This window comes from Physeter macrocephalus, chromosome 2 (assembly GCF_002837175.3).
Source record: "Physeter macrocephalus isolate SW-GA chromosome 2, ASM283717v5, whole genome shotgun sequence".
NCBI lineage: Eukaryota > Metazoa > Chordata > Mammalia > Artiodactyla > Physeteridae > Physeter > Physeter macrocephalus.
The window spans coordinates 83,933,434-83,959,333 of record NC_041215.1 but is presented as its reverse complement, the minus strand read 5'-3'; the positions used below and the strand labels follow the sequence as shown (position 1 = coordinate 83,959,333).

Here is a 25,900-nt window from a genome sequence, read left to right as displayed (position 1 = left end):
TTATAGAATAAACTTTCTCATAAGTATGTATGTATAGGAAAAAAACATAGTACATTTATATAACGTTTGGTACTATCTATGGTTTCGGGCATCCACTGGGGGTCTTGGAACATATTCTCCATGGGTAAGGGCGGGCCACTGTACCTCATGTGCATGGCCTTCTATCTCTCTGACCTACATTGTTCATCTCTCAAAGCCAGACCCAAATACTGCCTCCTCCACAATTCCTTCCTTTGCTGTGTCACTTCCTTTCTGATCTGCTATAGCAGGGGAACCGGGCCGCACAGCAGGAGCGAGTGTGGGCAAGTGAGCGAAGCTTCATCTGTAGTTAGTGATCAGGTCAGTGGCATGAGATTCTCAAAGGAGCGCAAATCCTACTGTGAACTGCACATGCGAGGGATCTAGGTTGTGTTCCTTATGAGAATCTAATGCCTGATGATCTGAGGTGGAGCTGAGGCAGTGATGCTAGCGCTGGGGAGCAGCTGCAAATACAGATTATCATTAGCAGAGAGGTTTGACTGCACAGAGACCATAATAAATCAATTGCTTGCAGACTCATATCAAAACCCTATCAGTGAGTGGCAAGTGAAAACAAGCTCAGGGCTCCCACTGATTCTGCATTATGGTGAGTTGTATAATTATTTCATTAAATATTACAATGTAATAATAAATAGAAATAAAGTGCACAATAAATGTAATGGGCTTGAATCATCCCAAAACCACCCCCCACCTCCCAGTCCGTGGAAAAATTGTCTTCCACGAAACCGGTCCCTGGTACCAAAAAGCTTGGAGATGGCTGTGCTACAGCCCCTGTGTTCCTTCCTACCATAATCATCACATATAACTACCATGATCATCCCAGCCTCTCCTTGATTATACCTGAGGAAACCCCGTTCAGTTTAGCATCCCACACAACATTTAACACTATGCTTTTCCTAAAACAGGTTCTTCCGATAGGGATTTGGCATTTGTAGTAAATGCTCAAAGGATTGGTACAGAAAAAAAGAAAAAATCATTCAATAGCCCAAAAAAGTTTGGTTTGGGTGGACTTAAAAATGAGGAATGGCCTCTTTGGCAAGAGAAATGGGCATTAGAGATACGGGGATATATGTATATGTATAGCTGATTCACTTTGTTATAAAGCAGAAACTAACACACCATTTTAAAGCAATTATACTCCAATAAAGATGTTAAGAAAAATTTTTTTAATTAAAAAACAAAACAAAACAAAACAAAAAAAACATTGCCCTTACAAGTTACGGCCTAAACAAAAGCCTGTCAATTGATGCTTGCTAACACTTTACAGATGTTTCTATGCAAGCATAAATGTATGGTTTTTATGTTTTTAAGGTTGATTCTGTGGCTCTCTTTTGCAGGGGGTTATTAAAAAGCAGACCCAGAAATCCCTGTCAAGGCTGAGACGGTGATAATAATCCTTTCTATTAGTTTAGCATTTTGAAATTTACAAAGGATTTTCATAAATATTACCTCAGTGATTTCCAAATAACCTTGTGATGGTAATAAGGTAGATGTTGTTTTCTTTGTTTTAGAGTGAAGTTCAGAGAGGGTAAAAGTGCTTTGCTTGGGGACCCACACTCAGTAGTGGTGGGTCTGCAATATGAACTTAGTTATAATTCAAAATCTAGTTCTCCTTCCACAACTACCAACTTGGTTTATGTTATTTTATTTTATTTTTTTATTGAAGTTTAGTTGATTTACAATATCATGTTAGTTTCAGGTGTACAACACAGTGATTCAGTTGTATATATATAACTGAATGTGTGTATGTGTGTGTGTATTCCTTTTCAGATTCTTTTCCCTTATATGTTGTTACAAAATATTGAGTATAGTTCCCTGTGCTATACAGCAGGTCCTTGTTGGTTATCTACTTTATATGTAGTAGTGTGTATATGTTAATCCCAACTTCCGAATTTATCCCTCCCCGCAACCCTCTTTCCCCTTTGGTAACCATATGTTTGTTTTCCATGCCTGTGAGCCTCTTTCTATTTTATAAATAAGTTCATTTTAAGATTCCACATATAAGTAATATCATATGATATTTGTCTTTCTCTGTCTGGCTTACTTCTCTTAGTGTGATAATCTCTAGGTCCATCCATGTTGTTGCAAATGGCGTTATTTTATTCTTTTTTGTGGCTGAGTAATATTCCATTGTATATATGTACCACATCTTCTTTATCCATTCATTCATTGATGGACATTTAGGTTGCTTCCATGTCTTGGCTATTGTAAATAGTGCTGCAATGAGCATCTGGGATGCATGTATCTTGAGTATAGTTCCCTGTGCTATACAGCAGGTCCTTGTTGGTTATCTACTTTATATGTAGTAGTGTGTATATGTTAATCCCAACTTCCGAATTTATCCCTCCCCGCAACCCTCTTTCCCCTTTGGTAACCATATGTTTGTTTTCCATGCCTGTGAGCCTCTTTCTATTTTATAAATAAGTTCATTTTAAGATTCCACATATAAGTAATATCATATGATATTTGTCTTTCTCTGTCTGGCTTACTTCTCTTAGTGTGATAATCTCTAGGTCCATCCATGTTGTTGCAAATGGCGTTATTTTATTCTTTTTTGTGGCTGAGTAATATTCCATTGTATATATGTACCACATCTTCTTTATCCATTCATTCATTGATGGACATTTAGGTTGCTTCCATGTCTTGGCTATTGTAAATAGTGCTGCAATGAGCATCTGGGATGCATGTATCTTTTTGAATTATAGTTTTCTCTGGATATATGCCCAGGAGTGGGATTGTTAGATCATATGGTAGTTCTAATTTTAGTTTTTTAAGGAACCTCTATACTGTTCTCCATAGTGGTTGTACCAATTTACGTTCCACTTTGGAATTAGGTATCAAGTGTGTACTAAAGCAGAGTAATTTATCCAGTAATACAGACGAGTTTAATTTTTAGAGTTGGGAGTAAAAGCTGAATGTCCCCAGTAAATGTCTCCCCAAATCTTCCAAGTTGGTGTAACATGTACACTTTGAGAAGCACGCCTGTTTCTTTAAGGCTCATCTAATGCCTGTATTCCAGGTGGTAGAGAGTATCTTCTGTTGCCCTATAACCTCATCCTAAACTGGTGTCCTGTCACTTGGTGTACCTGTGGCTCCTTTCACCTTCACAGAGTCTTCAAAGCTCTTACACTGGCTCCTCAGCAGTTAGCAAACACCTTCTACTTCCATGACTAAAACGGAGCCCCATGAACTGTAGGAGCAAAATATCACCACCCACAAAGCATCGTTCGTTCTCAATTGTTTTTTTTTTCTTTACCATACTCAATTATATTACCTTTCTCTTTTCATGAGTCTCCCAAACATTTTGCTTGTCTAAATACTCTGAATTTCCTACTTTGTTCTCCATCAGAATCTTCAGTCATTTCCGCCTCATGGCTGCTCCCCTAGATTTTTGCGATGGTTTAAACTGCCACGCACAATAATTTTTCTTTCTAGAGAATGCTCCTGTAGGTGCATCCTATTATAACAATGACTTTTTTCTGTCTGGGCCTTTGAACAACCTATTTCTACTGGCAATCAGCTTTCTCAAAGGAGTGAGGTAGGAAGGAAATTGTGAGCTTGAAGAGATAATTTTTATAAAGCACATCGTGGGAGTGCACCAGTCTCTTGAGGAATACATTTATGGAAAGATTGCAAGTGGTCTATGTTTTCTTCCAAGTGGTTATTGTGTGGCACTGTTCCCCCAACTTTCCTGGCCCAGGCTGTCACTAACCTTCACTTTGTACATCAGGGAAACGTTTTAAAGATGAATCTGAATTTCGAAGGCTTCCACGATGATTGCATTGACCTACTAAAAGAACCAGCGAGAAATAAGAAGACAATATTCAATAAAGGAAGGAATAAGGTAAAGAAAACTATGTACCCTCAGATATTCATTACTTTTGTTTTGAGGTTAGAGTCATTGTTCATTGAAAAATAAATGAATTGAAGCCTTATTATCTATCTGAATCTTCCAATGTAAATGAAATGTGAGAGTCCTCTTCCCTTCTTTTCTACCCCTTACTTAGTCCTTCATCTCTCACCTGTGCTCTTTCCCTCTGAGTCCCTCCCACTGAATACTGGAGCCATAGCATTTCATAGTGGCATTGGGACAGCCATTCAAACACCATACCATCTCCCCAAACTATTTTTGTTTCTCCCATCTTTAGCTACCTTTCATTCCCAACTTCAAACTTTACTTCTCCCTCTTTAGCATACCACCAAGTTATGACTTTGCTGTTTTACACTACCCCCTGGAAAACCTTAATACAAGAAACTATTGATATATTGTATCTTGTTCCCATAGAATCTACCTCTAAGATGATATTTCATATGTACTAAAACATAGAATGCAACTGAAATATAAACACTAAAGTATTTAGAGAAATGTTAAATTATTTTAAAGCTTATGCATTACAGATAAATTAAGCATGTAGCAAGAACTGCAAAGATTCACAAATTGCATATGCATTTCAAAAGCATTATTTAAATCACATCATGATGGATTTTCGGTGTAAGTTGCTCACTATCTATTCATAGCTGCTGGACTATAATTAACTCTTGACTTTATGCTTTGCCAAGTTTGCTCCCAATGTTTGTGTCTCTCCCAAGGAACTGAAGGAGCAAGCAGAGTTGACATTTTTCTCAACTGCTCCCAAATAAAATAAAATATACTTTTTGTGACATGAGAGTTTAAAAAAATTCTCCCCACTTGTTGCAGTCATCTCATGGAGAAAGACTTACCTTTTCTTAAACTAAATACAGTACTTAAGAGCTTCTTTATATGTCCTTTTCTGCAGGTTAAATCCATGTCAAGGTCTAGTGCAGTTATACAACCACCAGGCAGCAAGTACCATTAATTAAGCAAGCTGACTTTTTTCATGGGATGGGTTTGTATCATTTAAACCCTGATTCCTCTCTGAGGCAAAGGAAAGCTGCCACACCTTGATCATCTTGTTGGACTTTAGTCTTATATCAAATGATCTTTGGTTACTCTGATTGTCTAAACCAGGATTACTCAACCTCAGTACTACTGACATTTTGGCCCAAAGAATCCTTTGTTGTGGGTGCTCTCCTGTGCATTGTAGGATGTTTAGCAGCACTTCTGGCCTCTATGGACTAGATGCCGGCAGTACCCGCTCTCCACCCAGTTGTGACAATCAAAAATGTCGATAGAAACTATCAAATGGCCCCTGGGGAGCAAAATCAACCTTGACTGAGACTAACTAGTCGAAATTATAAAGAATAACATTAAATGCATCACATTTTCTTAACTAAGTTATAAGAGATACTAAATCCAACAACATATTATTTATTTTTTAAAATTCTGCACACTTTTCTACGTTGTCAACCACACACATTTAGTAAGATTAGAAACAAAAGTTATTGCTGCCAAAGCAAACACACTCATTTATACTTAATAAAAATGGCTTTCTTGTTTTTATTTATTTTTCTTAGAAAAAAATTAAAGAAACAGATTCCTTTAAATAAAAAAGCAAGATTTTCTTTCATTGAGAAATCACTTTTACTTTAATGTAAATTAAAAGACGTGATAGATCATCAGATATTTAGGATAAAAGTGAAAATCCATAATTACACTAAGATGTCTAATTGACCTCATTTCATGTATATGTTCTAGTGTAATTGGCAAAATGAAAGGGCAGCAGTAATCTTCACTTTTAAACAGCTCGACCACATTTACCCTCTTATTGTCTCTATCATTTATATTATAGGTCAGCTGTAACAAGTTCATGAAACACCATGTGGGCAGATAACAAGAAGCACCAAGTGAAAAGCTTATGTGGGAATCACTGCATTCAATTTTAATACCCTTAAATGGTATTGTTCTTCCTCAGAAAATTATTTGAGTCAGAAAGAACAATTCCACCAAACCATTACAAGAAAATGTTCATCACAGGATTTTCTCCTGGAGATAGTAAAGTGCTTCTCATTTTTCTGACCCAAAAAATACAGTTGGTAGAATTAGGCAATTCAGTAAATGTAGTGCCCATTGCACTGCTAACAGATTAGTGATGGTGTTTTATTCCCTAAGGTGAGCACTGAAGCTGAATCCACAGGAATATCTAAAAACCCCTAAGGTTAAACAGAGGCACAAAGTATTAAAAGCCTTGCCTAAAATCACAGAACTATGTAAGACTTATGATACCAGCATTTAGAGTTACAGAATTCTAGTGCTAGAAAGGATTTAACAATCATCTGATCAAATCTCATTTTACAGTTGAGGAAACTGAGGCCTAAAGAGATTAAATATTTTGCCCTCCAAAATTCACAGGAAGTAGTGTCAGAGCTGGGCAGGCAGCCCAATTCTCCTGAATTTCAGCCATGTAACTTTCTTCACAAGACCAAAAGGGAGCTCCAAGAAACTGCTGCATATAAATAAGCTGTTTTGTAATGATACTGTAGATTCCCATGCCAAATTCTTTCCCTGTTTCCATTCATCTATTACACAGTGATTAATAAAGTAGTAGCATGAAAGTGCTTTCATAGCAAACAATTCAGTCGAGTGCTCTTATCAAAGTGGGTGAGGACAGTCCCTGGGCCCTCTTCTAGTAATCCTGATCACCTGGTAGGCGGAGTAAGATGTTCTTGAGATATTTGCTTTGGAAAATAATGGGAAGGGCAAAAGGTTCTTCACCACCTTTCTGTTCTCTTCTCTCTTACCTTGTCCTCCCCAAGTGCTTAAAGGTACCAAGTCACCCCTTGACTGCCCAAATCCCCTTCCAAGAGCCTTCCCCAGAACAGCCTTTCATAGACCAAGCCCTATGTTCAATATCTTTCTTTATCCATTTCTCACTTACCTTCATTAAATCATAAACCAAGATAAGATTGTGGAGATATTTTAGAAGATAAAGTCTTGTGGAATTCCCTTAAATTTACCACAAACATGGCTCCCCACCCTACGGACTTGGAGAACTGGTGCTACACACTTAGTTCAATGGATGTAGAGTATCATTATATTTTCTCTTCCAGATGCTCATTTTGTTTGCCTACAGGGCAATGATTGTAGAGTCAAGTGATTATGTCCATCAGTCAAAATGAAAGTTCAGAAATCCTGACAGAGATACAATCTAAGGCTATAGATTTAGGATTAATTAAAAGTTAATGATCATTAGATCTCATAGGGTGAGATCTTTGAGTGGAAAAGTATATAGAGAAGATTAGAGAACTTAAAGACAAGATTACACATCATTCATGTTTTTAGAAGGTGGGAAAAGAAAAAGGAATCAACAAAGACAAAGAGCAGCCAAGGCTATAAGAGAAAGAAATTGAGAATGAGCTGTGTTTTGGTGAGTTAAATCAGTTTCCCAGACACTTTGCCAGAACTCATCAGATTGATGCAAATATTCCCTGTCTGTGCTGAGATACACAGATTTATCTACCCCTTTCTGGAAACACACACACACACAAACACACTTTTTTTCTCCTAAGAGCAAAAAATGGCTTTATGGTGGAGAAATATAAAAGATAATTGGTATATGGGAATGTTTGGAAACCATTTTCTTAAAGGAAAACTAGTATATCCAGGAAACTATAGTACAGTGAGTTCTAAAAGTGATTTTTGTAAAATTCCATAGTGACTTAAAAACTGAATGCTTATTTGCATTTGAGAATAAAGACAGAAGTGTCAAAAGCCAACATGGATTTACTCAGAAAAACTTGTGTTAAATTCACCTTATTTTGCTTTCTGAGATGATTATTTAATAGAAAACTCTAAGTTGGTGCCATAGACAAAATTTATTGTGATTTCAGGAAGTCATTTGATAAACACACTCACGATATGTCTCTTAAGGTAAGTGGAGAAATGTGAATTGAATGCGCGTTTGGTCAGGTTATAATTGTGCCCAAGCGTGTTAAATAGTTCATCAGTGTCAACCTGGAAGACAGTTTGCCTTGCCCTGGGGAGACAGTTGGCTTTGTCCTAAACTCTGCAGTGTTCAACACTTTTATCAGTGGTATTAATAGACAGAGGAAATAGGACATTTTAGTTGATTAAAAACATTGTGAATCAATAGTCCCATGTGATTCTTATAAAAACAAAGAACTAATAAAGTCACTTTCATAGAAACATATCATATAGATCAAGGAGATGATTCCACTGATTACTTTCCACCTGAAAAGTAAGTAAATCCTGGAAATAAACATAAGTTGAAATGTTTCTAGAAAAAGATTTGAGAAAACTCTCTCTTATTGTCAGTGGAAGTTATCTGGTAGTGTATTTTTGGTGGAAACTATTTTTCTACTTCAGAAATTATACGGAGTGAAAAAAAGTAATATCCTTGGATTACCTTCTTGAATTTAGCACTATTTGAAAGTGAGACACAGGAGTCAGGAATCAGTAACCAGTAAAAGCTGGACTGGAGGACAGGGCTTGGACTTTTCTAGTGGGTTTCCCAAAACTTCATCTCTGATTGAGACAGACTTGTCTACCCAGCCACTTGGGTGTGCAGCTAGACAACACAGGCTTCCCTTACAGAGGTTTTTCATGCATTAGAGCCAGTGTGGATGCACCCACTTGAAGGAAGGCACATCCAAAAGAGAGGGACTCAAAGAGACAGAGCTGAGCAGGCTCAGTCTCTTCTTCCAAACCCACAATTAGGTAAGTCACTTCCTCCCCAGGAGCGAGTGAGGAGTAGGGAGACTAGCCCAGACTTTTATCCAAATTTCTCCTAAGCCTGTTGCAAAATTTCAATTTTTAAACATTATTCTTTTCCCGAGGGGCCTATGTTACCCATAGAAGTCATTGAGGAGTTGCCTGCCCCTGCATGACCCTCAGATCAACAAATGTCCCTGCCCTCCCATGAAGGAGTTTGTAGCTCATTAAAGTGGGACCTCCAAAGGTGACCAGAATGAAGAAAGTTCCAGGAATTAAGGCAGAATAAGACCTGGAGGTTGCAGGACCAATTCTCTAAATAGTCAAAGGGCTGTTAAAAGAGGAGAGCAGTCGGACATCTTCTGTGTCATTCCAAGAGGCCAATTCTGATGTATTGGTGGATACTGAGGGAAGGCAGATCTGTGATAAATATAGGAAGTTATTCTTAACACAAATAAAGCATAAACTTCTTTTCAAAGAAAGCACCCATTCAGAAAAAGTGTTCAAACAGAGGCTGTCAGAATGGCATAGAGGAGATCCTTAGTCTGAACAGGAGGTTGTAGGATCAAAGTCCCTGAGAAAAGGAAAATAAACATTCTCCATTCAGGGAGAGATGGAAGCAGAGGCACTAAGCTGTGGTAGGAAAACCAAAAGAAGGAGGGGCATTCCCTACGGAATATGTGTTTATTTAATTTTTTTATTGAAGTATATTTGATTTACAATGTTGTGTTAATTTCTGCTATACAGCAAAGTGATTCAGTTATACATATATATATACATTCTTTTTTTTAGATTTTTCTCCATTCTGGTTTATCATAGGATATTGAATATAGTTTCCTGTGCTATACAGTAGGACCTTGTTGTTTATCCATTCTATATATAATAGCTTTCGGACCTTGTTGTTTACCCATTCTATATATAATAGCTTACGTCTGCTAACCCCAACCTCCCATTCCATCCCTCCCCCCAGCTCCCTCCCCCTTGGCAACCATAAGTCTGTTCTCTATATCTGTGAGTCTGTTTCCATTTCATAGATAAGTTCATTTGTGCCATATTTTAGATTCCACATATAAGTGATATCATGTGGTATTTGTCCTTCTCCTTCTGACTTACTTCACTTAGTATGATAATCTCTAGGTCCATCCATGTTGTTGCAAATGGCATTATTTCATTCTTTTTTTTTAAATTAAATTAAATTTATTTATTTTTGGCTGTGTTGGGTCTTCTTTGCTCCGCACAGGCTTTCTCTAGTTGTGGCAAGTGGGGACCATTCTTCGTTGAGGTGTGCGGGCTTCTCGTTGTGGCACGTGGGCTCTAGGCATGTGGGCTTCAGTAGTTGTGGCGCACAGGCTTAGTTGTTCCGCAGCATGTGGGGTCTTCCTGGACCAGGGCTCAAACCCGTGTCCCCTGCATTGGCAGGAGGATTCATAACCACTGAGCCACCAGGGAAGCCCCTATTTCGTTCTTTTTTATGGCTGAATAGTATTCTACTGTGTATATATGTACCACATCTTATTTATGCATTCATCTGTCGCTGGAAATTTAGGTTGTTTCCATGTCTTGGCTATTGTAAATAGTGCTGCAATGAACATAGGGGTGCATGCACCTTTTTGAATTAGAGTTTTGTCTGGATATATGCCCAGGAGTGGGATTGCTGGATGATATGGTAATTCTATTTTTAGTTTTCTGAGGAACCTCCATACTATTCTCCATAGTGGCTACACCAACTTACACTCCTACCAACAGTGTAGGAGGGTTCCCTTTTTCTCCACACCCTCTCCATCATTTATTACTTGTATACTTTTTAATGATGGCCATTCTGACTGGTGTGAGGTGATACCTCATTGTAGCTTTGATTTGCATTTCTCTAATAATTAGCAATGTTGAGCATCTTTTCATGTGCCTATTGGCCATCTGTATGTCTTCTTTGGAGAAAAGTCTGTTAAGGTCTTCCACCCATTTTTCGATTGGGAGATCTTTGTTGTTGTTGTTGTTGAGTTGTATGAGCCCTTGTTGATCACATCATTTGCAAATATTTTATCCCATTAGTAATTTTTTTAATGAGAAAAACTTTTAAGAACTTCTGGCTTTAGACCCAGGGTTTATACTTCTACTAAATGGCTGAAAGAAACCACTTTCTCTCAGCTGGGATTATGCTTTCTCTGAGGGTAAGTCATATCTGTGGGATAGTAGAAGGAACATTGTTTTGGTTTGCTTCTAATCTTCAACCTGAAAACACATTTATTTCTCAAAAATCACTTGTAAAATATATGTCCAGAACAGGACTATGGGCTAAAATGAAGAACTCAAAGTCAAGGCAAGACATAACTTTCTCATGTGCAAGTAGTAGCCACAGGACAAAAACCAGTAATTGTTAATTAAGTAAAAATGTGCCCAAAATGCTGAGGAAAGGCAAAGAATGAAGTGGATATAAAACAAGTAGGTTGGGATCAATGAGATCCCTTTCAACCTCAATATTCTTTTGAGTCTATGCCAGAAGGGTTATTTGAACCTCTTCTCAAACCAGAGATGGACGTCAATGAGTGGAGAGAAACACTAGAACAGTGTGAGATGGAGCACTGTTTTTCCCAGTCTCCTAGCATGACCTATGCTCCACATGGGACAGAAAGACGAGTGGCAAGCATTCCTCTACTGTATGTTGGTGTGTTCTCCTGCGAAAGTCCACAATATGGGATTGTTCCCTTAATATCTACCTCCCTGCTAGGCTGTCATCTCCAAGAAGGAAGGCTTATATTTACTTTTACTCACCATTTATCTCTGCAATGCCTAGCACAGTACCTAGTATATAATAGGTGCTCAATAGATATTTTTCATTGTAAGAATAAAACTAAGGGGCTTTTAGAAAATAAAACCAGTCATTAAAATTGGCTTTCTCTATATGAGATACCTACAGTTGTCAAATTCATAGGTACAGAAAGTAGAAGGGACTGGGGGATGGGAGAAGGGGAAGTTAGTCTTTAATGGGCACAGAGTTTCAGTTTGGAAAGATGAAAAGATTCTGGAGATGGACAATGGTGTTGGTTGCACCGTGAATGTCCTTAATGCCACTGAACTATACACTTAAAAAATGGTTAAAATGGTAAATTTTAGGTTGTGTATATTTTACCACAATAATTAAAAAAAAAAAAGAATGGCTTAACTGAGTAAAAAGGAGGGTTATTCTAGGAGGGTCTGAGGATTACCTAAAAGGGAACATCTGATATTTGGGAACCACGAATCCTGTGAAGTGTAGACAGATAAATAAACCAAACCAGAATTTGCTGGCAGAGGAAGACTCCTCAGATCATGATTGGAAAGACATGGATCCAGTCAAGACCGCATCATGAGAGTTGAGAACCAGGGCTTTCTCTCTTCTATGTCGCAAGGTCTGTCACCTCTCACTCAGAGGCTGGAGGTCGGTTTACACCGATTCCTTAGTCATGGGACAGGGCTGTGCTGAGCTTAAGCAGACAAATAGTTTCAAGTTCTGTAAGGCCAGAGCCAGGACCCCAGCTGTCACTCACTGCAGGTCTTCTCAAGTTGTCTCTCTGAAGTTGACTTTGAGATCTGGAAAAAGAAAACTCAACCACTAACTGGAAGCTTTGACTTTTCCATTTTGAAGGAGCAGGCCAAGCCAGCGGACGACTTGGTGGTCGATGGAGCAGGAGAGGGTCAGCTTCCACGGGAAGTGAAGCAGCTGGTCCCTGGCAAAGAGGGTGCTGTCCAAGGCCTGCTCCTGCCCGTGGATGTGCTTTCAGGAAAAGAATACGAGTGTGTCTCGCCCGATGACATCTCCCTACCTCCGCTCCCGGGAAGCCCCAATTCCCTCCTCGCTCCGTCTGACATGGAGCTGGAGGCGCGTGCCCTCCCATCCCTCCACCGGCACCTAAGCGGCCACGGGATGCAGACAGGGGCCAGCGGTCCAGGGGAGGCCCCGGAATCTGGCCTTCTGCCACCTGCTGCTTTTGCTGATGCTTGCAATGATAAGAGAGAAACATTTTCAAGTCATTTTGAGAAGCCTCCCCCCCTGTTCCAAGCTGAGCCCCCATTAACATCCCGAGGATTTCTGGAAGAGAGTACTGACTTCCACAGAATCAGTGTTAAACCTCCAGAGAGCATGTGCAGTGAAGTGCATGCGCGAGCTTTGCAACAGCACCCCCAGGCTCAGGGAAGTTTGCTAGAAACACCGGAGAAAACGCATGCTGATAATAACGTCACTAAAACCCGAAATAGGCTGCATGCTTCCCAGGATGCATGCTCGGGCCTCGGGTTTCAGCCAGGCCCCAGCCAGGCCTGTCAGAGGCAAATGGTTCCCAGAGAAGAGATTAAAGTTACCTCAGCAAAGAACAGCATGGTCAGCCTAGCTGGCCAGGCCCCTAATTTCTCCAGGCTCTTGTCTAATGTAACTGTCATGGAAGGTTCTCCAGTGACTTTGGAAGTTGAAGTAACAGGATTTCCAGAGCCTACACTGACATGGTGGGTAGCCTATAACGACAAGACATAAACAGAAACAAATTGAATCACTGAGCAAATCATTCTGTGTGCACTAACTTAAAGGTTTAGGGGTAGCTGATTAATATTCTAGGTCACTGCAACGCTGCATGATTCAATCTCACATCGAACCCCCAACTCTCATTTTTGTAGCCGCATGGCTGCTACCCTTAAAGAAAAGGTAACCATATAAAATAATGATTTAACCAACTCCAAAAGCACTGCAACTTAGTTGTGCTATTTTTTGGTTTCAGTTTAACATTCCACATTTCTAAAGGTTGTGCTTGAACTTCTTTCCTATTGTTTATTCCTACATAAGCATGACATTTACTTGGTTTAACATCTGGTATTCAATTAAAAAACATAAGCATTTGGGTTTTTCCCTTTTCTGTCATTTACCAATTCCATCTTTTCCCTCTTCCAGCAGAGTCACACATGCCACTTTTGTAATATTTGTTTATCTCACTAAGATTTCTTTTTATACATTTCTTCAGTGTGAAGGATGGAATAAAAATATTTCTTTCACAGTTGCTTCTAGTGACAGGTAATAAAGCCATTTTTGAAAGGTGATGTAATAACTGAGCTGTGAACAATGTGGTTTTACTCTAGACACATCACCATTTTTAGCCAATTTGTTTTAATAAAAGTAAATGGCAGAACACAGGTTTTATATCACTGTTATCATAAAAGCAGTTCTAACTTTCTTAATATGTGGGTTACTTTCAAACGTTTAGAAATTTTTCAACCTTAAGTATATTTATTTGAGGACAAAGTTACAAATACGTGAGCATGAGTTTATACTTATAAACTAAGTAAAATAGCATTTATTTATCATACTATTTCAGTAAACATTAAATTAACTCTTTCAATTATTGTGTGTGCCTGTTGATAGTACTTGAAGTGTGGATCAGCTCTCTAAAGAGTTTATGAGAAAATGTTCGTTTCTCAGATTATTAAAAGAAATTGCACTTGGGATACAGTGCAGCCATTTATGCTTTTTATCTTGTTTTGTTGTTTTTACAATTGCATGTTTTTTACAGATCAGGAATTTAAATATCAGTAAATTTATTATTTAATATCATCATTTAATTCATTATTAAATATTAGTTCACTCCAAAGAAAAATGTTGTCTGAAGTGTTTCTTGTTTTGGTCCACACAAAAAATGACTTGATTAGTATTTACTGTTGAAGAACTGCTGCAGTATTGTGAAAAAATATCTTGCCCTCAAATTTACAACAATTTTGCTCAGTTAACAACTGGCAAACTATCAGGGAATCATTCTTAGGACACTCAGAAAAATGCAAAATTATCACTTAGGCAATGGGAATAGAAAGTGGTTCAGGTTGGAAACCACTTCTTGTGTGGAAGAACATGGCGATAAATAAATAAACAAGAATCTAGAGTATACAAAATAAATTATTTGCTTTGTAAAATGATGCAGCTAAGTGCTCATATTCGTAGAAAACTCTTGGAAACGTGTCATTAACAGTAATAATCCAATTGAGTAAATGCCTTTTATAATTAGAAATTATTTTCTTCTAATGAAATTAATTCACAAAAATTAAATGAACTCATCTCGCCAGGAAGTGCTATGTAAGTACCTTCCTCTAAAGCAGTGCATTGATATTCTCCTGTGGATCTTGCGGGATGAGTCTGATGGGAAAGATGAATCTTTCTCCCATAGATTTCAAGGAGTCACAAGCTGCTGTTTCATGGCGGCTGAAAGAATGACACAGGTCAAATAGAAGGTGCCATTTCCCATTTGGGGTAATTGTTGCCATAAGCAAATGGTGGCCCAGTGTGACCAGATGGCCCAGTTTTTTTTAAGAGGAGTTGGATATCTGAATTTTCGTATGCAATATTCTAATTGGTAAATGTCCAAAAATTCAGTTTTTAAAAAACACAGTCTGAACCCATCAAGCACGTCTATGGCTACCAGTTGACAACCTCTGCTTGAAGGATAAACAGCCCCACTGGAATTTGTGGTTGCTGCAGAGTTCCTGCTAATGCTAGAGAATATTGCGGTAGTCATGGGCCGAATTGCAGTGCTTATTAGAACTTGGAAATGATGTGAATAAACAGTGATCCTGACTTTAAAAACTGACTCTCTGCTTCAGGTACAAGAAGGGCCAGAAATTGTCTGCAGATGGGCACTTGCAGGTTTTACACAAGGAGACAAGACATTCGGTGTTCATTCCGAAGGTATGCGAGGCAGATGCGGGCCTCTATGTGGCTCGGGCCCAAAACTCTAGTGGCATTCTCTCTTCCAATGTCATCCTCCACGTGACAGGTAACCGCAGGCCGCCCATCACAAGAATAAACTGGATCCTGCTGAGTGTCATCTATGTTAGCGTGTCCCTAATGTACTGGCTATTCACACAGTAACTGCGGGGTTGGCACCAATGGGCGTCATTCTTATGAGCCTAAAGGACAACAATACTGCTGTTTATTTTCCTGCATCTCGCACCAAGCATCCCCAACCAAGTATCCCCCACCAAGTGTACCTCCATTCTGGCCATATTGCTTTTTTGGAATACCACTGCTCGGTGAAATAATCAAATTTTCTTTAGTGCTTTAATGTATTTGAAGAGCTCAGTAAATCATTAGCGGTGAATAAGGATACATTTTTGTATTCTCTAAAGAGATGTGTTAATATAAAACACAGTCAAATTATACTATGTTTATTCCCTCCTAATTTAAGAGCATGCAGATCAAGTCTCACATCAGCATGCAGATGTGTTTTATTTCAAATCCAATTGTTTGATAATCTATTTTTAATTGTACGCATAAACATCTCTTTGTAGAATAAGAGTAGAAATGTTGAACTAAAATTGTAATTTTCATTATTGCATAAGATGTCCTTTAATTTTGCTATTCATGTCTTGATCTCATTTATTGAAATACATTCTATGTAGTTTCAACATAGCCTACATTCCTGAGTCTGAGGATGGCACTGCAAATAACCATTCCTCCTGTCGATCTCATGGGTTTGACATTGGAGAATAGATGTGCTGTTAGCCTTAAATGGAGTTTGAAACTTCCATCAGCTGTGTGTGTAACAGAGCAAGAAAGAGCATAGCCTCAGGGGTGGACCAACAGTATTCCTGTCCTTCCGTTGACATGTTTTGGGCAGCCACGTGTATACAGCTGCGACCGGCTCCTCCTGCTTCTAATCTTGATTCTGTTGCTGACCATTTTTACAGCCTGTGGGAAGGCATAGTAGTGCCTCAGTTTCCCATTTGGCAAATGGGTTCATCATCTACCTCTTGGGCAACTGAAGGTTTTCATTTCATGTCTTGTAAAGATCTGGAAAATGGAAGGTACTCTGTGAAGACTAAGGGTAATTGCATTGCTTACTGTAATTTGTCATCACACTGCCTTCTGCCCACTGTTTCTCTTTCAGATATTGTTTCTTTTGAATATTAAATTAAAGGATGGTGTTAGTATGTGATTTCCAACTATTTCCATGTAGGAAAATGATGTTTTCTGAATTGGAGCTTAAATTCCTTTCTAATTTCTTAAGACTATATCTTTTTCAAAGACTTGAAATTAAACTCAGGGGGATACATTTAGTAAGATCTTGGAGGAGAAAAAGTATATAATAAGATGACATAAGATAAATTCTATCCTTGTCTTATAATTATCACTGTAATATTGAAGAATGTTCTATGCCTTTCTGAAATATATTATTCAGAAAAGAGGATCATCATTTTAGTTCCTTTAAAAAATAAACATGCATAAGAGAGGCATTTGTTTTTAGATTTTAAATGTAGTCTTGTCATGTTAGGGTAAAATCTTTAGTTTAAAGAATATTCATTATAGATTTTTGATGAAGGGGAGGCATTAATTATGTTGCTGTAAAGCCTGTCTACAAATAATAAAAATATTTAAATTGAATATATTCAAGTTGGTATTAAAAAGTTACTGGATATTAACTGAAGATGTGAAATGTGTGGCTAAGTAAAAAGTTCCATATATTTTCTTGTGCTGTGTATTCAATTTAATGAAAAAATTTAATCTCTAAATTTTCTTAAAAATTTTGACAGAAACCTATTAAAAGCTTATACATACAGCATCCTAGGGAATTCATAGTCTCTTAATTCTCCTGTCCTTTTCGTCCAGTTTCAAGTATTGTGCATATCTTGCCAAATTGCTATTCCTATTTGAAGCTAAAGAGTAAAACCTACTTATGTCCAAAGAGGGCCAGCAGGACCAGGTAACAAATTCTTATCTCACTCTATCTCCTTCTTGTTAATTTAGTGGGATCTCCCATCCCTTTTTGTCAGCTTGGTTGAGTTTTTTTTTAACAGGAGAAAATCAAACAGAAGTTTAATAACATGTGTACATCAGAGAGACCCAGGAAAACGGAGTAACTCCAGCTTGGCTGAATTTTTGGTTTGGGGTTGTTAGGGCCTGAGAATTACTGGTTTGCTTTACCTGTTGCATGCCAGTAAATGTTAATCCTTTGGGGAGCAGGATGGGATATACATATACCCATGGTGATGACCAAAGAAGGCATATAAAGTCCCTTATATATTTGATTTCTATATCAAGCATAAGGTTTATACATATATCTGATATCTATATCTTATATATATACCTTATATATATCATATATTTGTATACATACACACCTAGAGCTCAAATGTTGGGATAAAGCATTATGCTGATATTCATGTTATAGTTCGGATAGCTGTGTATCTGTCTATCTATCTGTTTATCTATCTATCATCTATCCATCCATCCACCCATCCATTTACCTACCTACCCACTTACCTACCTACATATTCTTCTGGGCTGTTGACTATCTAGTAATCCCCACAGCAGTGAAGAATAATTAGCTATTCAGTTATTCTTTTGATTATACTTTAATTTCAAAGACTTCAGTATGATTATCCTTTCTGTTAACATTTTTGTCTTGATCAAAAATTCCCTCTATGAAAGTATGAACCAAAAGTATTGGTTAAAAATGAAAAACTTAGGAAATGGACGTGATGTTTCTGTTTTGAGATATATACATGATTTATACCTGTTTACTTCTAGAGTAAATTCTGTACAGTTAGCAATATCAAAACACTTTTCAACAAGAAAATGACCAAAAGAAATTTTAAAGAATATATACTTGATACCTTGAAGGAATGCAACACAAAATGTGTTTTGAGCTTCCTATTAGGCAAAATTATTTTTTCCAGTTTTTATTTTCTGATAAAAGGATGTATAAACATTTGATGGTAAAGTTTTTTTTACATTCAATTCCAGGAGAAATTTACCATAGGAATCCTTACATTTGAATCTTTGCATATTCTATAATATCTAAAGTATTTGGAAAAAGAAGCAGGAAAATTTAGCTGTTTCATTCAATAATGCTAACCATCATTTATAGTTAAGACACAGGCTTAAAATAAATTATTGCAAGAACCTCCTAACCACTTCACCCTTAAATTTCTTCAAGTAGCACACAAGGTCCTTTAGTACCTATGCTTCCATTCCCAGCCTCTGTTCCATTCCTTCCAATCCCCCATAAAGCGATACTTAACTTCAGGTTTTACCCTGTCATGATCTTACTTCTCTCCAGTCCTCCTTCCCAGAACTCCCTTACTCTATTCTACCCAACTTCATGTGGCTTAACTCCTGCTTATCCTTCCAGGTCCTTTGGAGACACAACCTTCCCAGGAAGCCTTCTGACCCATCAAGTCCAGTATAGATGTTCCTGCTATGTGCCCTGTCAGCACCTGAGCTGACCATGTCAGCACCTGAGCTGACCATGTCCCGTCCCTTAATAGTTGCATTGGAATCGCACATGTGAGCATCTGTCTCCTGGCTAGAGCGAGAGATCCTTATCAGCAGAATCTGTGACAGCCCTGTTCGTCATCGTAGTCCCAGCACTTAAGACATAGTCACACTCAATATTTCTTGAATTGTTGTCAGAGGTAAGCAAAGATAAGCCTAGCTTGTTTTGTCTCTTCTTTTTGTTTTTTTTTTTTGGAGAGATGGGTGGGGGAATGTCAAAAGAGAAAGATGTTATTTGTCGCCTGATTATTCTTTCTTGTTATGGACATTAACCAGTCAGAATCAGGTTCTAACCTCACCTAACCTACGAAACTTAAGTGAGAATCCTCCAGAGCCTCTGGGCTGCACCCCAATTGAAACTTTAAACTTAAAGATATAGGCTGGCTGTAGCAGTCAAAATAATACTGAGGAGAGAAGAGTCAAAATCCAGGATCATTTTTCCAACATTTTAAAGCAGATATAATCAGGCATAAATCATCATCAGGTGTAAGTGGAGACGTGGGTGTCTCCCCTCTCAGTGACTAAGTCCAAACTGCCAAAACCAGAATTTATGTACTTCTTTAGCACACTGCACAAATTATCAATATTTTATTGTAGCTGGGGCTCAGTAATGTGGTTGTGAACAGATCTTATTTAAAACCGGCTTTTCATTCATAAGTGTAAATCTAAAAACTGCCAAATCCAGAAAATTAGATTATTTGAATTCCAAATGAAGGAAGGAAAAAATATTGCATCTTGTTCCACTTTGTTTATTTTTATTCATGACCATGCCTTACTAGAAATTGCCATCTGAAGCTTTTGACATTCCTGTTGTAGGTACAGTATTTCAAGTGTGTCCATGAAGTAAGTTAGCTGAAACAAAATAAAATATCTCCTCCTAGTACACTCTGATATTGTGCGTGTCAATGCAAATGCCAAAGCATGACAGACTGTTTTCCATTTATAATAAGCAGAATCTTGAGCTGCATCAAAGAGCCAAAAAATTTGCATTCACGAAATGAAACAGTGTCCTGCTCAAAGCAACAACAATTCATTTTCTCCTCTGTCTTCACATGAGATGAGATTTGAATGTTATCAGCTGTGCATGAATTCAGCCTCGAAATGGAAAGCACAAAGCTGCTAATTTGGCTTTTCCTCAAGAATCCCACACCATTATTCCTTATGTGGGTGAGAGTTTATATAACATCATGAACCACCCAAAACTGGGGGTGAAAGTTGGATGCATGACACTCCTCCAGATGAACAAGTCTTTGATTCTGGAGTCTAGTGTTTGGCCAGATAGCTCTTCCTTCTGTTCAATGGAAATTTCATTTGTTTAAGCCAGGACTTGGCAAATCCAATTCTTTGGATCCTCTTTTTTATACCATAAAATTAACACCCTATCCTCCTTAGAGGACAAGGGAACAGAAAGAATTGTATAGACAAGAACGTTTGTGTGCATATATTTCCAGTTAACGTAATAAAAACCTAGTGAAATTAAAACATATTTTAACTATAGGCATTGCTGGAAAAATTGATGACTTTTCTTTAAACCAAAACAATAATAGGTACATAATTCGAAGTTTCCGATCTGTATTCTGATGGCTCCCTGCTATGTCTCTTTTCCCATTTAGAACTCGCTTAATAACAATGCTTGTGAAATAACAGCTCCAGAGCTGGCTAATGAAATAAACTTTTCCCTTTGTCATTCAGCAACTGTTCTTTTGCAAGAACTTTATTGATCCAATAACTACAAAATGATATTTTATATTAGCATTAAAAATCATATAATAAAATCTTCTGAAGATAAAAATTCACAAGATGAAATGCAAAGGAGCTTATCCATGGCAAATAATCTCTAACCCTTGTTATTCTAATGATGCCAGAAAGCCACCTTTCTTTGTAATAAGTATTATGCAAACCTCCATACAAACAGGCTGTTGGCAAGCAGGGCAGCTGGAAATGCAGACAAAGTAGGAAACCAGGTACCTGGCAGGATCAGAAAGGCTAAATGCCCATCTGCTCCAAAGTGTCTTTTCTAGCAGCCATTGCCATGCTGACCCTCAAAGGCCTACCTTTGATTCAAGTTAATGCAGCTCTAGAAGATGCCTCTTAAATGTCTCCTCACCTCCTGGTCTAGGTTATCAGATTAAATAAGAACATTTCCCCCACCAAATATCCCCCATAGATTCTTGTGAGGAAATGGGGTATGTGGGAACCTGAAAGATTCGTCTGCTGTGTTCCACTAAATGTTGGGAAATATAGGACCAGAGGGGAAAAATAGCCAAACATCGGGATGAGGAAACTGAGTCAGCTTTGTTATCCTCCCTCTCAGTATGAATTTCCTACACATCTAGGAAACATATGTGGGGAGCTCCCTGAGAGGAAGTTAGAGGCCACAATAAAATGTGTCTGCATGACATTTTTTGTTATTCAATTAGAGGACTGTACTGGTTGAAGTGTCAGGGTGAGCCCTAAATCCACAACTGGTGTTCTTGTTAAGAAGGCCAAGACAGACCTGGAGACACAGAAGAGACACATGGGAAAAGGCCAAGTGATGACAGAAACAGGTTGGTGTAATGCAGCTGCTGCAAGCCGTACGACACCAGAGGTGGCCACCACCAGAAGTGAGAGGAGCAATGAAGCGTTCTTCCCTAGAGACTTCAGAGAGAGCCTGGTCCTACTGATGCCTTCATTTTGGACTTCTAGCCTTTAGAACTGAGAAAGAAGAAATTTCTCTTGTTTTAAGCCATCCAGTTTGTGGTATAGTCCTCCTTCAGTATCCCTGGGGGATTGGTTCCAGGATACCTCCTCCCCCCACAGATACCAAAATCCACCAGTGCTCAAATCCCTTACATAAAATAGTGTGGTACAGTGGGACCCTCCTTTATCCACAGGTTCTGCATCAGCAGCTACTGAGGACCGACTGTTCTTTGTTACAGCAGCCTGAGGAAACCAATGCAAAATGTTTTAGAAAAATCCATACACGTCTTTCTCTGGAAAAAAAATTCTCAGAGACATTCACTAATAGACAGCAACCAGTGTTGCCAATAAGCACTCCCAGGTTGTGCTGCAAGGCCTCAGTTCTCTTCTTGATTTAGGGGATCACCTTGGTATATTTCAATCAATCAGCAACTATTCATCTTCTACATGAACATTGTCCCCTAAGTATACCACAGTGTACTAAAACCAGATAAAGATATTAAAATAAAACTATAGGCCAATATCACTCATGAATGTAGACACAAAAATTCTCAACACAGTACTAACAAATCCAATCCAACAGTGAATAAATAAACTTACACATACAAGTGGGATTTTTTTCCAGGTATGCAGGCTGGTCCAATATTCGAAAATCAATCAATCCACCACATCTACAGGCAAGAGAAGAAAAATCATATGATTATATCAATTGCTTCAGGAATAACATTTGAGAAAATTCAATATGTGTTCATGATCATTTTTTTAAGACTCACAGAAAACTAGTAACAGAAGAAATTTCCTCAACTTGATAAAGAACATCTACAAAAAAAACTATAACTAACATCATACTTAATGGTGAGAGACTAGACACTTTCCCCCCAAGACTGGGAAGAAGGTAAGAATGTCCTCTTTCACTACTCTCAGCCCACATTGTACTGGAAGTCCTACCTAGTGAATAAGACAAGAAAAGGAAACAAAAGTTCTGTAGATTGGAAAAGAAGAAATAAAATGCTTTTGTTTACAGAAAGCATGATTTTCTATCTATAAAATCCCAAAGAATCTTCCAAAAACTCTTAGAACTAATAAATAAATATAGCAAGTTCACCAAAAGCAGAAGGCCTGCACCTGTGGTGTCCAGGAGAAAGGCAGGGAGCTAGCAGTAAAAGAATCTTGGTGAATCAGGCATCTTTTGAGGCCAAGGCAAAAGGTGGGCAACCTGAATTTGTCTCTTTCCAACAATTGATTACAGACATCATGGATAATTGTAACCTAGTTGCAACATCTCACACTTTATTTTTCTTGCAGCTTCCTGCATTATTTTGGGGGGTTTTGAGAGGGGTAAATTATTTGAAGGAGACAGTGCTCAACAGAGGCAAGGGAATATTTGATGTGGAACATAAACTTTATCATTTGCTGCCATTGTCATTATCACTGAAAGAGAAAAATTAGAAAGACATTGTAATTATAATGTTGTAAAGCTGAGCTTTCCCCAACAATAACATATTAATATTAGAACAAAAGGAGTCCTTTTAGGCTCTGACATCAAATCCCAGAGTGGATGATTTATCAGTTGGTACTGTGCTGCACTACAAGAATGAATGTATCTCCCGTGGATAAGTGCTTTTCCTATCAGCAAGGATGGACTCAGGCTGCTAGTATATTTCTAAGATTTCTTGATAGAAATCAGAGCTAAAATATGTCAGCCATTATATTATACTTTCAAAAGTAATCAGTTTCATAAAGTCATATATTGGTCTATTAATTAATTAAAAGATGGAAAACAAATGACTACTTTGGTACCTACATCTAACAGGAAACTTCAATGAAACTAATCATTTTGTATTTTCTAGATGGTAACTATAAGTACTTTCTTCATTTCCATGTTCTTGAAGGTAATTTTTGGTCATATATATCATTTGTCTAAAATGTAATTGGTGTTATACATTATCACTTAAAAGAAAACTAACTGATGTACCACAAAGGCCAAGTATTAAACTTATATTTTATCAAATGCTTTATACATTTAATCATATAAACAGTGAAGTCCTGTTACAACTCCATCCAGGACTTATAAATGGATATGCAAGCAAAGCAGTCATAGTTTTAGTTCAAATCTACGGCAGCATATTATATAATTGCACAAATATTGATTTACTATTACAATTAAAAATGGATCATGAACCATGAAGAATGACTCAGGCTTAACAGAATGTACATGTGGGAATCATGACCACAGTCTAAGATTACGGGGCTGGTTTTCTTGACACTTGAATCCCGTTCTTCTGTGCTCTGACTCTATCCCATCATAGGTAAAAATTCAGTTAGTTAAGGGATGGCACTATCTCACAAAGAACCTCAGAATTAGGAAAATCTATATGGTTTCTTTAAATGTGAGAAATTGTTGGTAGCAGTTATGTAGAACAGTGTGTCACATGTCATTAATGTCATTGTGAATTAATAAAAACCTTTTCAAGAGTTTTGGATCTTGGTGCTGTTTATGTGTTTGTGTGTGTGTGTGTGTGTACACCTATTTCTTAGTATGAGTTCTTATCCATATGAATTAGGTAATATATAAAATTCCCAGGTGATGTATGATTAATCAGGTTAGGAAAACACCTCTTGTTAATGGTACCAGTGCCATGAGGAGCTGATGACCAAGAGTTAAAATAGACATTTCTTATTTTAACAGTAGTATAATACAGACATATATTTATGTGCATGCCACAAGATAAAATACTCAGCACAACTCTCCAGTTTTTAAATGTCTGGTTAAAAACCGGTGTTTCCAAACAGGATTCCCAGATTACTGATAAACAAGGGGGAAATACTATTCAGATCTGTATACAAATATATCAGCTCCAAATATAAATCCATTTAAATTCCTCCTAGTTAGCAATTCAGAGTTATTTCTAAATAGAACTTAGAGGTTACTTTTATTTAAATGTAATAACAATATCATAAATCATGCTTGAGAAGCAGCAGTTTTTTTTTAATCCATTGGCTATTGTATTTGTATCTTCCATATAAAGTACTGAATGTGGCTTCTTAAAGATGGATTTTTCTAGTTCATTTCTCAAGGTTATTACAGCATGTATGATTACTGCAGGGACAAATGTTTTGTGTGTTCACTTCTTTTTTACTGCTAATGGTTTATACATGCAAATAATGAAATGTATATTATGTCTACTAAGTACGTGGAAACAATGTAGAATTTACTTGCCTGATTCTTAGCTCCACTGAGAGTTCTTTAAAATGTAATTTAACATTAATTTCTTGTAAAGGTAGTAACTTTAATCTGATTTTCTTATACACCTTTTGCAGATAGGGGATATTTATTCTTGTATGAATATTGATTCATAAATGCTCTTAAGGAATGCAGTTGCTCCAATTCAAGAGAGAAAATTTTCATGGTATTTAATATTTGATAGGGAATATACTCCTATTTAACATCCCATTGCAGAATAGTGATCTGTTTGTAACAGGACAGTAATCAAATTAAATGAAGACAGTTTTCCAAAGTCAAATATACTGGTTTCTCACTATGGTATAGTCTTTCACCATGAAAAAGGAACTAGCTGTTGAATTAGTTTCTCCTATACTTTCTCACCATGTCATTAATTTTAATGGGAAAAAGTTTAGAAGGTATGAAATAATGAAGAATTTGTTTTGCCTGGCACTAAGTAACTAACTGTATACTGCATAGATAATTTAACCCAATGGTCATATTAAACATTTTTTTAGGTTCATGGAACTTTGCTGGTGAAATTCACTGAAATTGAATTCCACGACAGCCACAAACAGGAAATAATGTCTAAGGCAATAAATAGGTGAGATGATAAAGACAAGATGTCAAGCAATAGCTATAACAATATGATTAAATGACAGATGGGACCGAGGATGGAAACCATTGAAGGAAATGCAAACCCAGTTATAATTATGTGTTAGTGTTCTTCTCTGTGACGTTGGTTTAAAAAAATTGTGTCCTCTTCCTTTCTTCTCTTCTGGAGTAAACACACATAAATGTACATATGCATACACATCCATACGTATCTACAAACTTGCATATAAGTGCATCTAATTGTATCTATATTCATAATGGGTATCTTGGGAAAATCTTACAAAGACTTGGTATAGAAAGTCATCGCAGGCATCATCATCTGTCTCCATATGACCATTCCATCAGAGCTGACCCTGATAATCCTGGCATAGCTTCAGGAATGACTCCTCCAGTTTAGTATGCAGACATTGTCATGTAAACCTCTAAGACAGCCTCTTTGAGCCAACCTGCAAAGTTTCACATTGGTAGA

The 25,900-nt window shown here is 37.5% G+C and overlaps 1 protein-coding gene across 12 annotated transcripts in view; it reads left to right on the top strand.

Moving 5' to 3' along the window:
- Positions 1–21,470, top strand: part of CCDC141 (coiled-coil domain containing 141) — a 210,708-nt gene extending 189,238 nt beyond the window's left edge. Inside the window, exons 22-26 of one of the 12 annotated variants that reach the window (XR_008618774.1) lie at positions 3,770–3,883; positions 12,252–13,105; positions 15,239–15,323; positions 18,769–19,051; positions 21,394–21,470. Coding sequence is in view for 6 of the 12 variants with exons in the window: in XM_024122168.3 (XP_023977936.1) it covers positions 3,770–3,883; positions 12,252–13,105; positions 15,239–15,506 (1,236 nt within the window). In the remaining 6 variants the exon portion in view is untranslated. Of the gene's footprint in view, positions 1–3,769; positions 3,884–12,251; positions 13,106–13,614; positions 13,665–15,238; positions 15,895–17,243; positions 17,338–18,768; positions 19,052–21,331 lie in introns of those variants that run through there. The other 11 variants (XR_008618776.1, XR_008618775.1, XR_008618773.1 and 8 more) reach the window with 11 other exon arrangements.
- Positions 21,471–25,900: the final 4,430 nt, after the last annotated feature.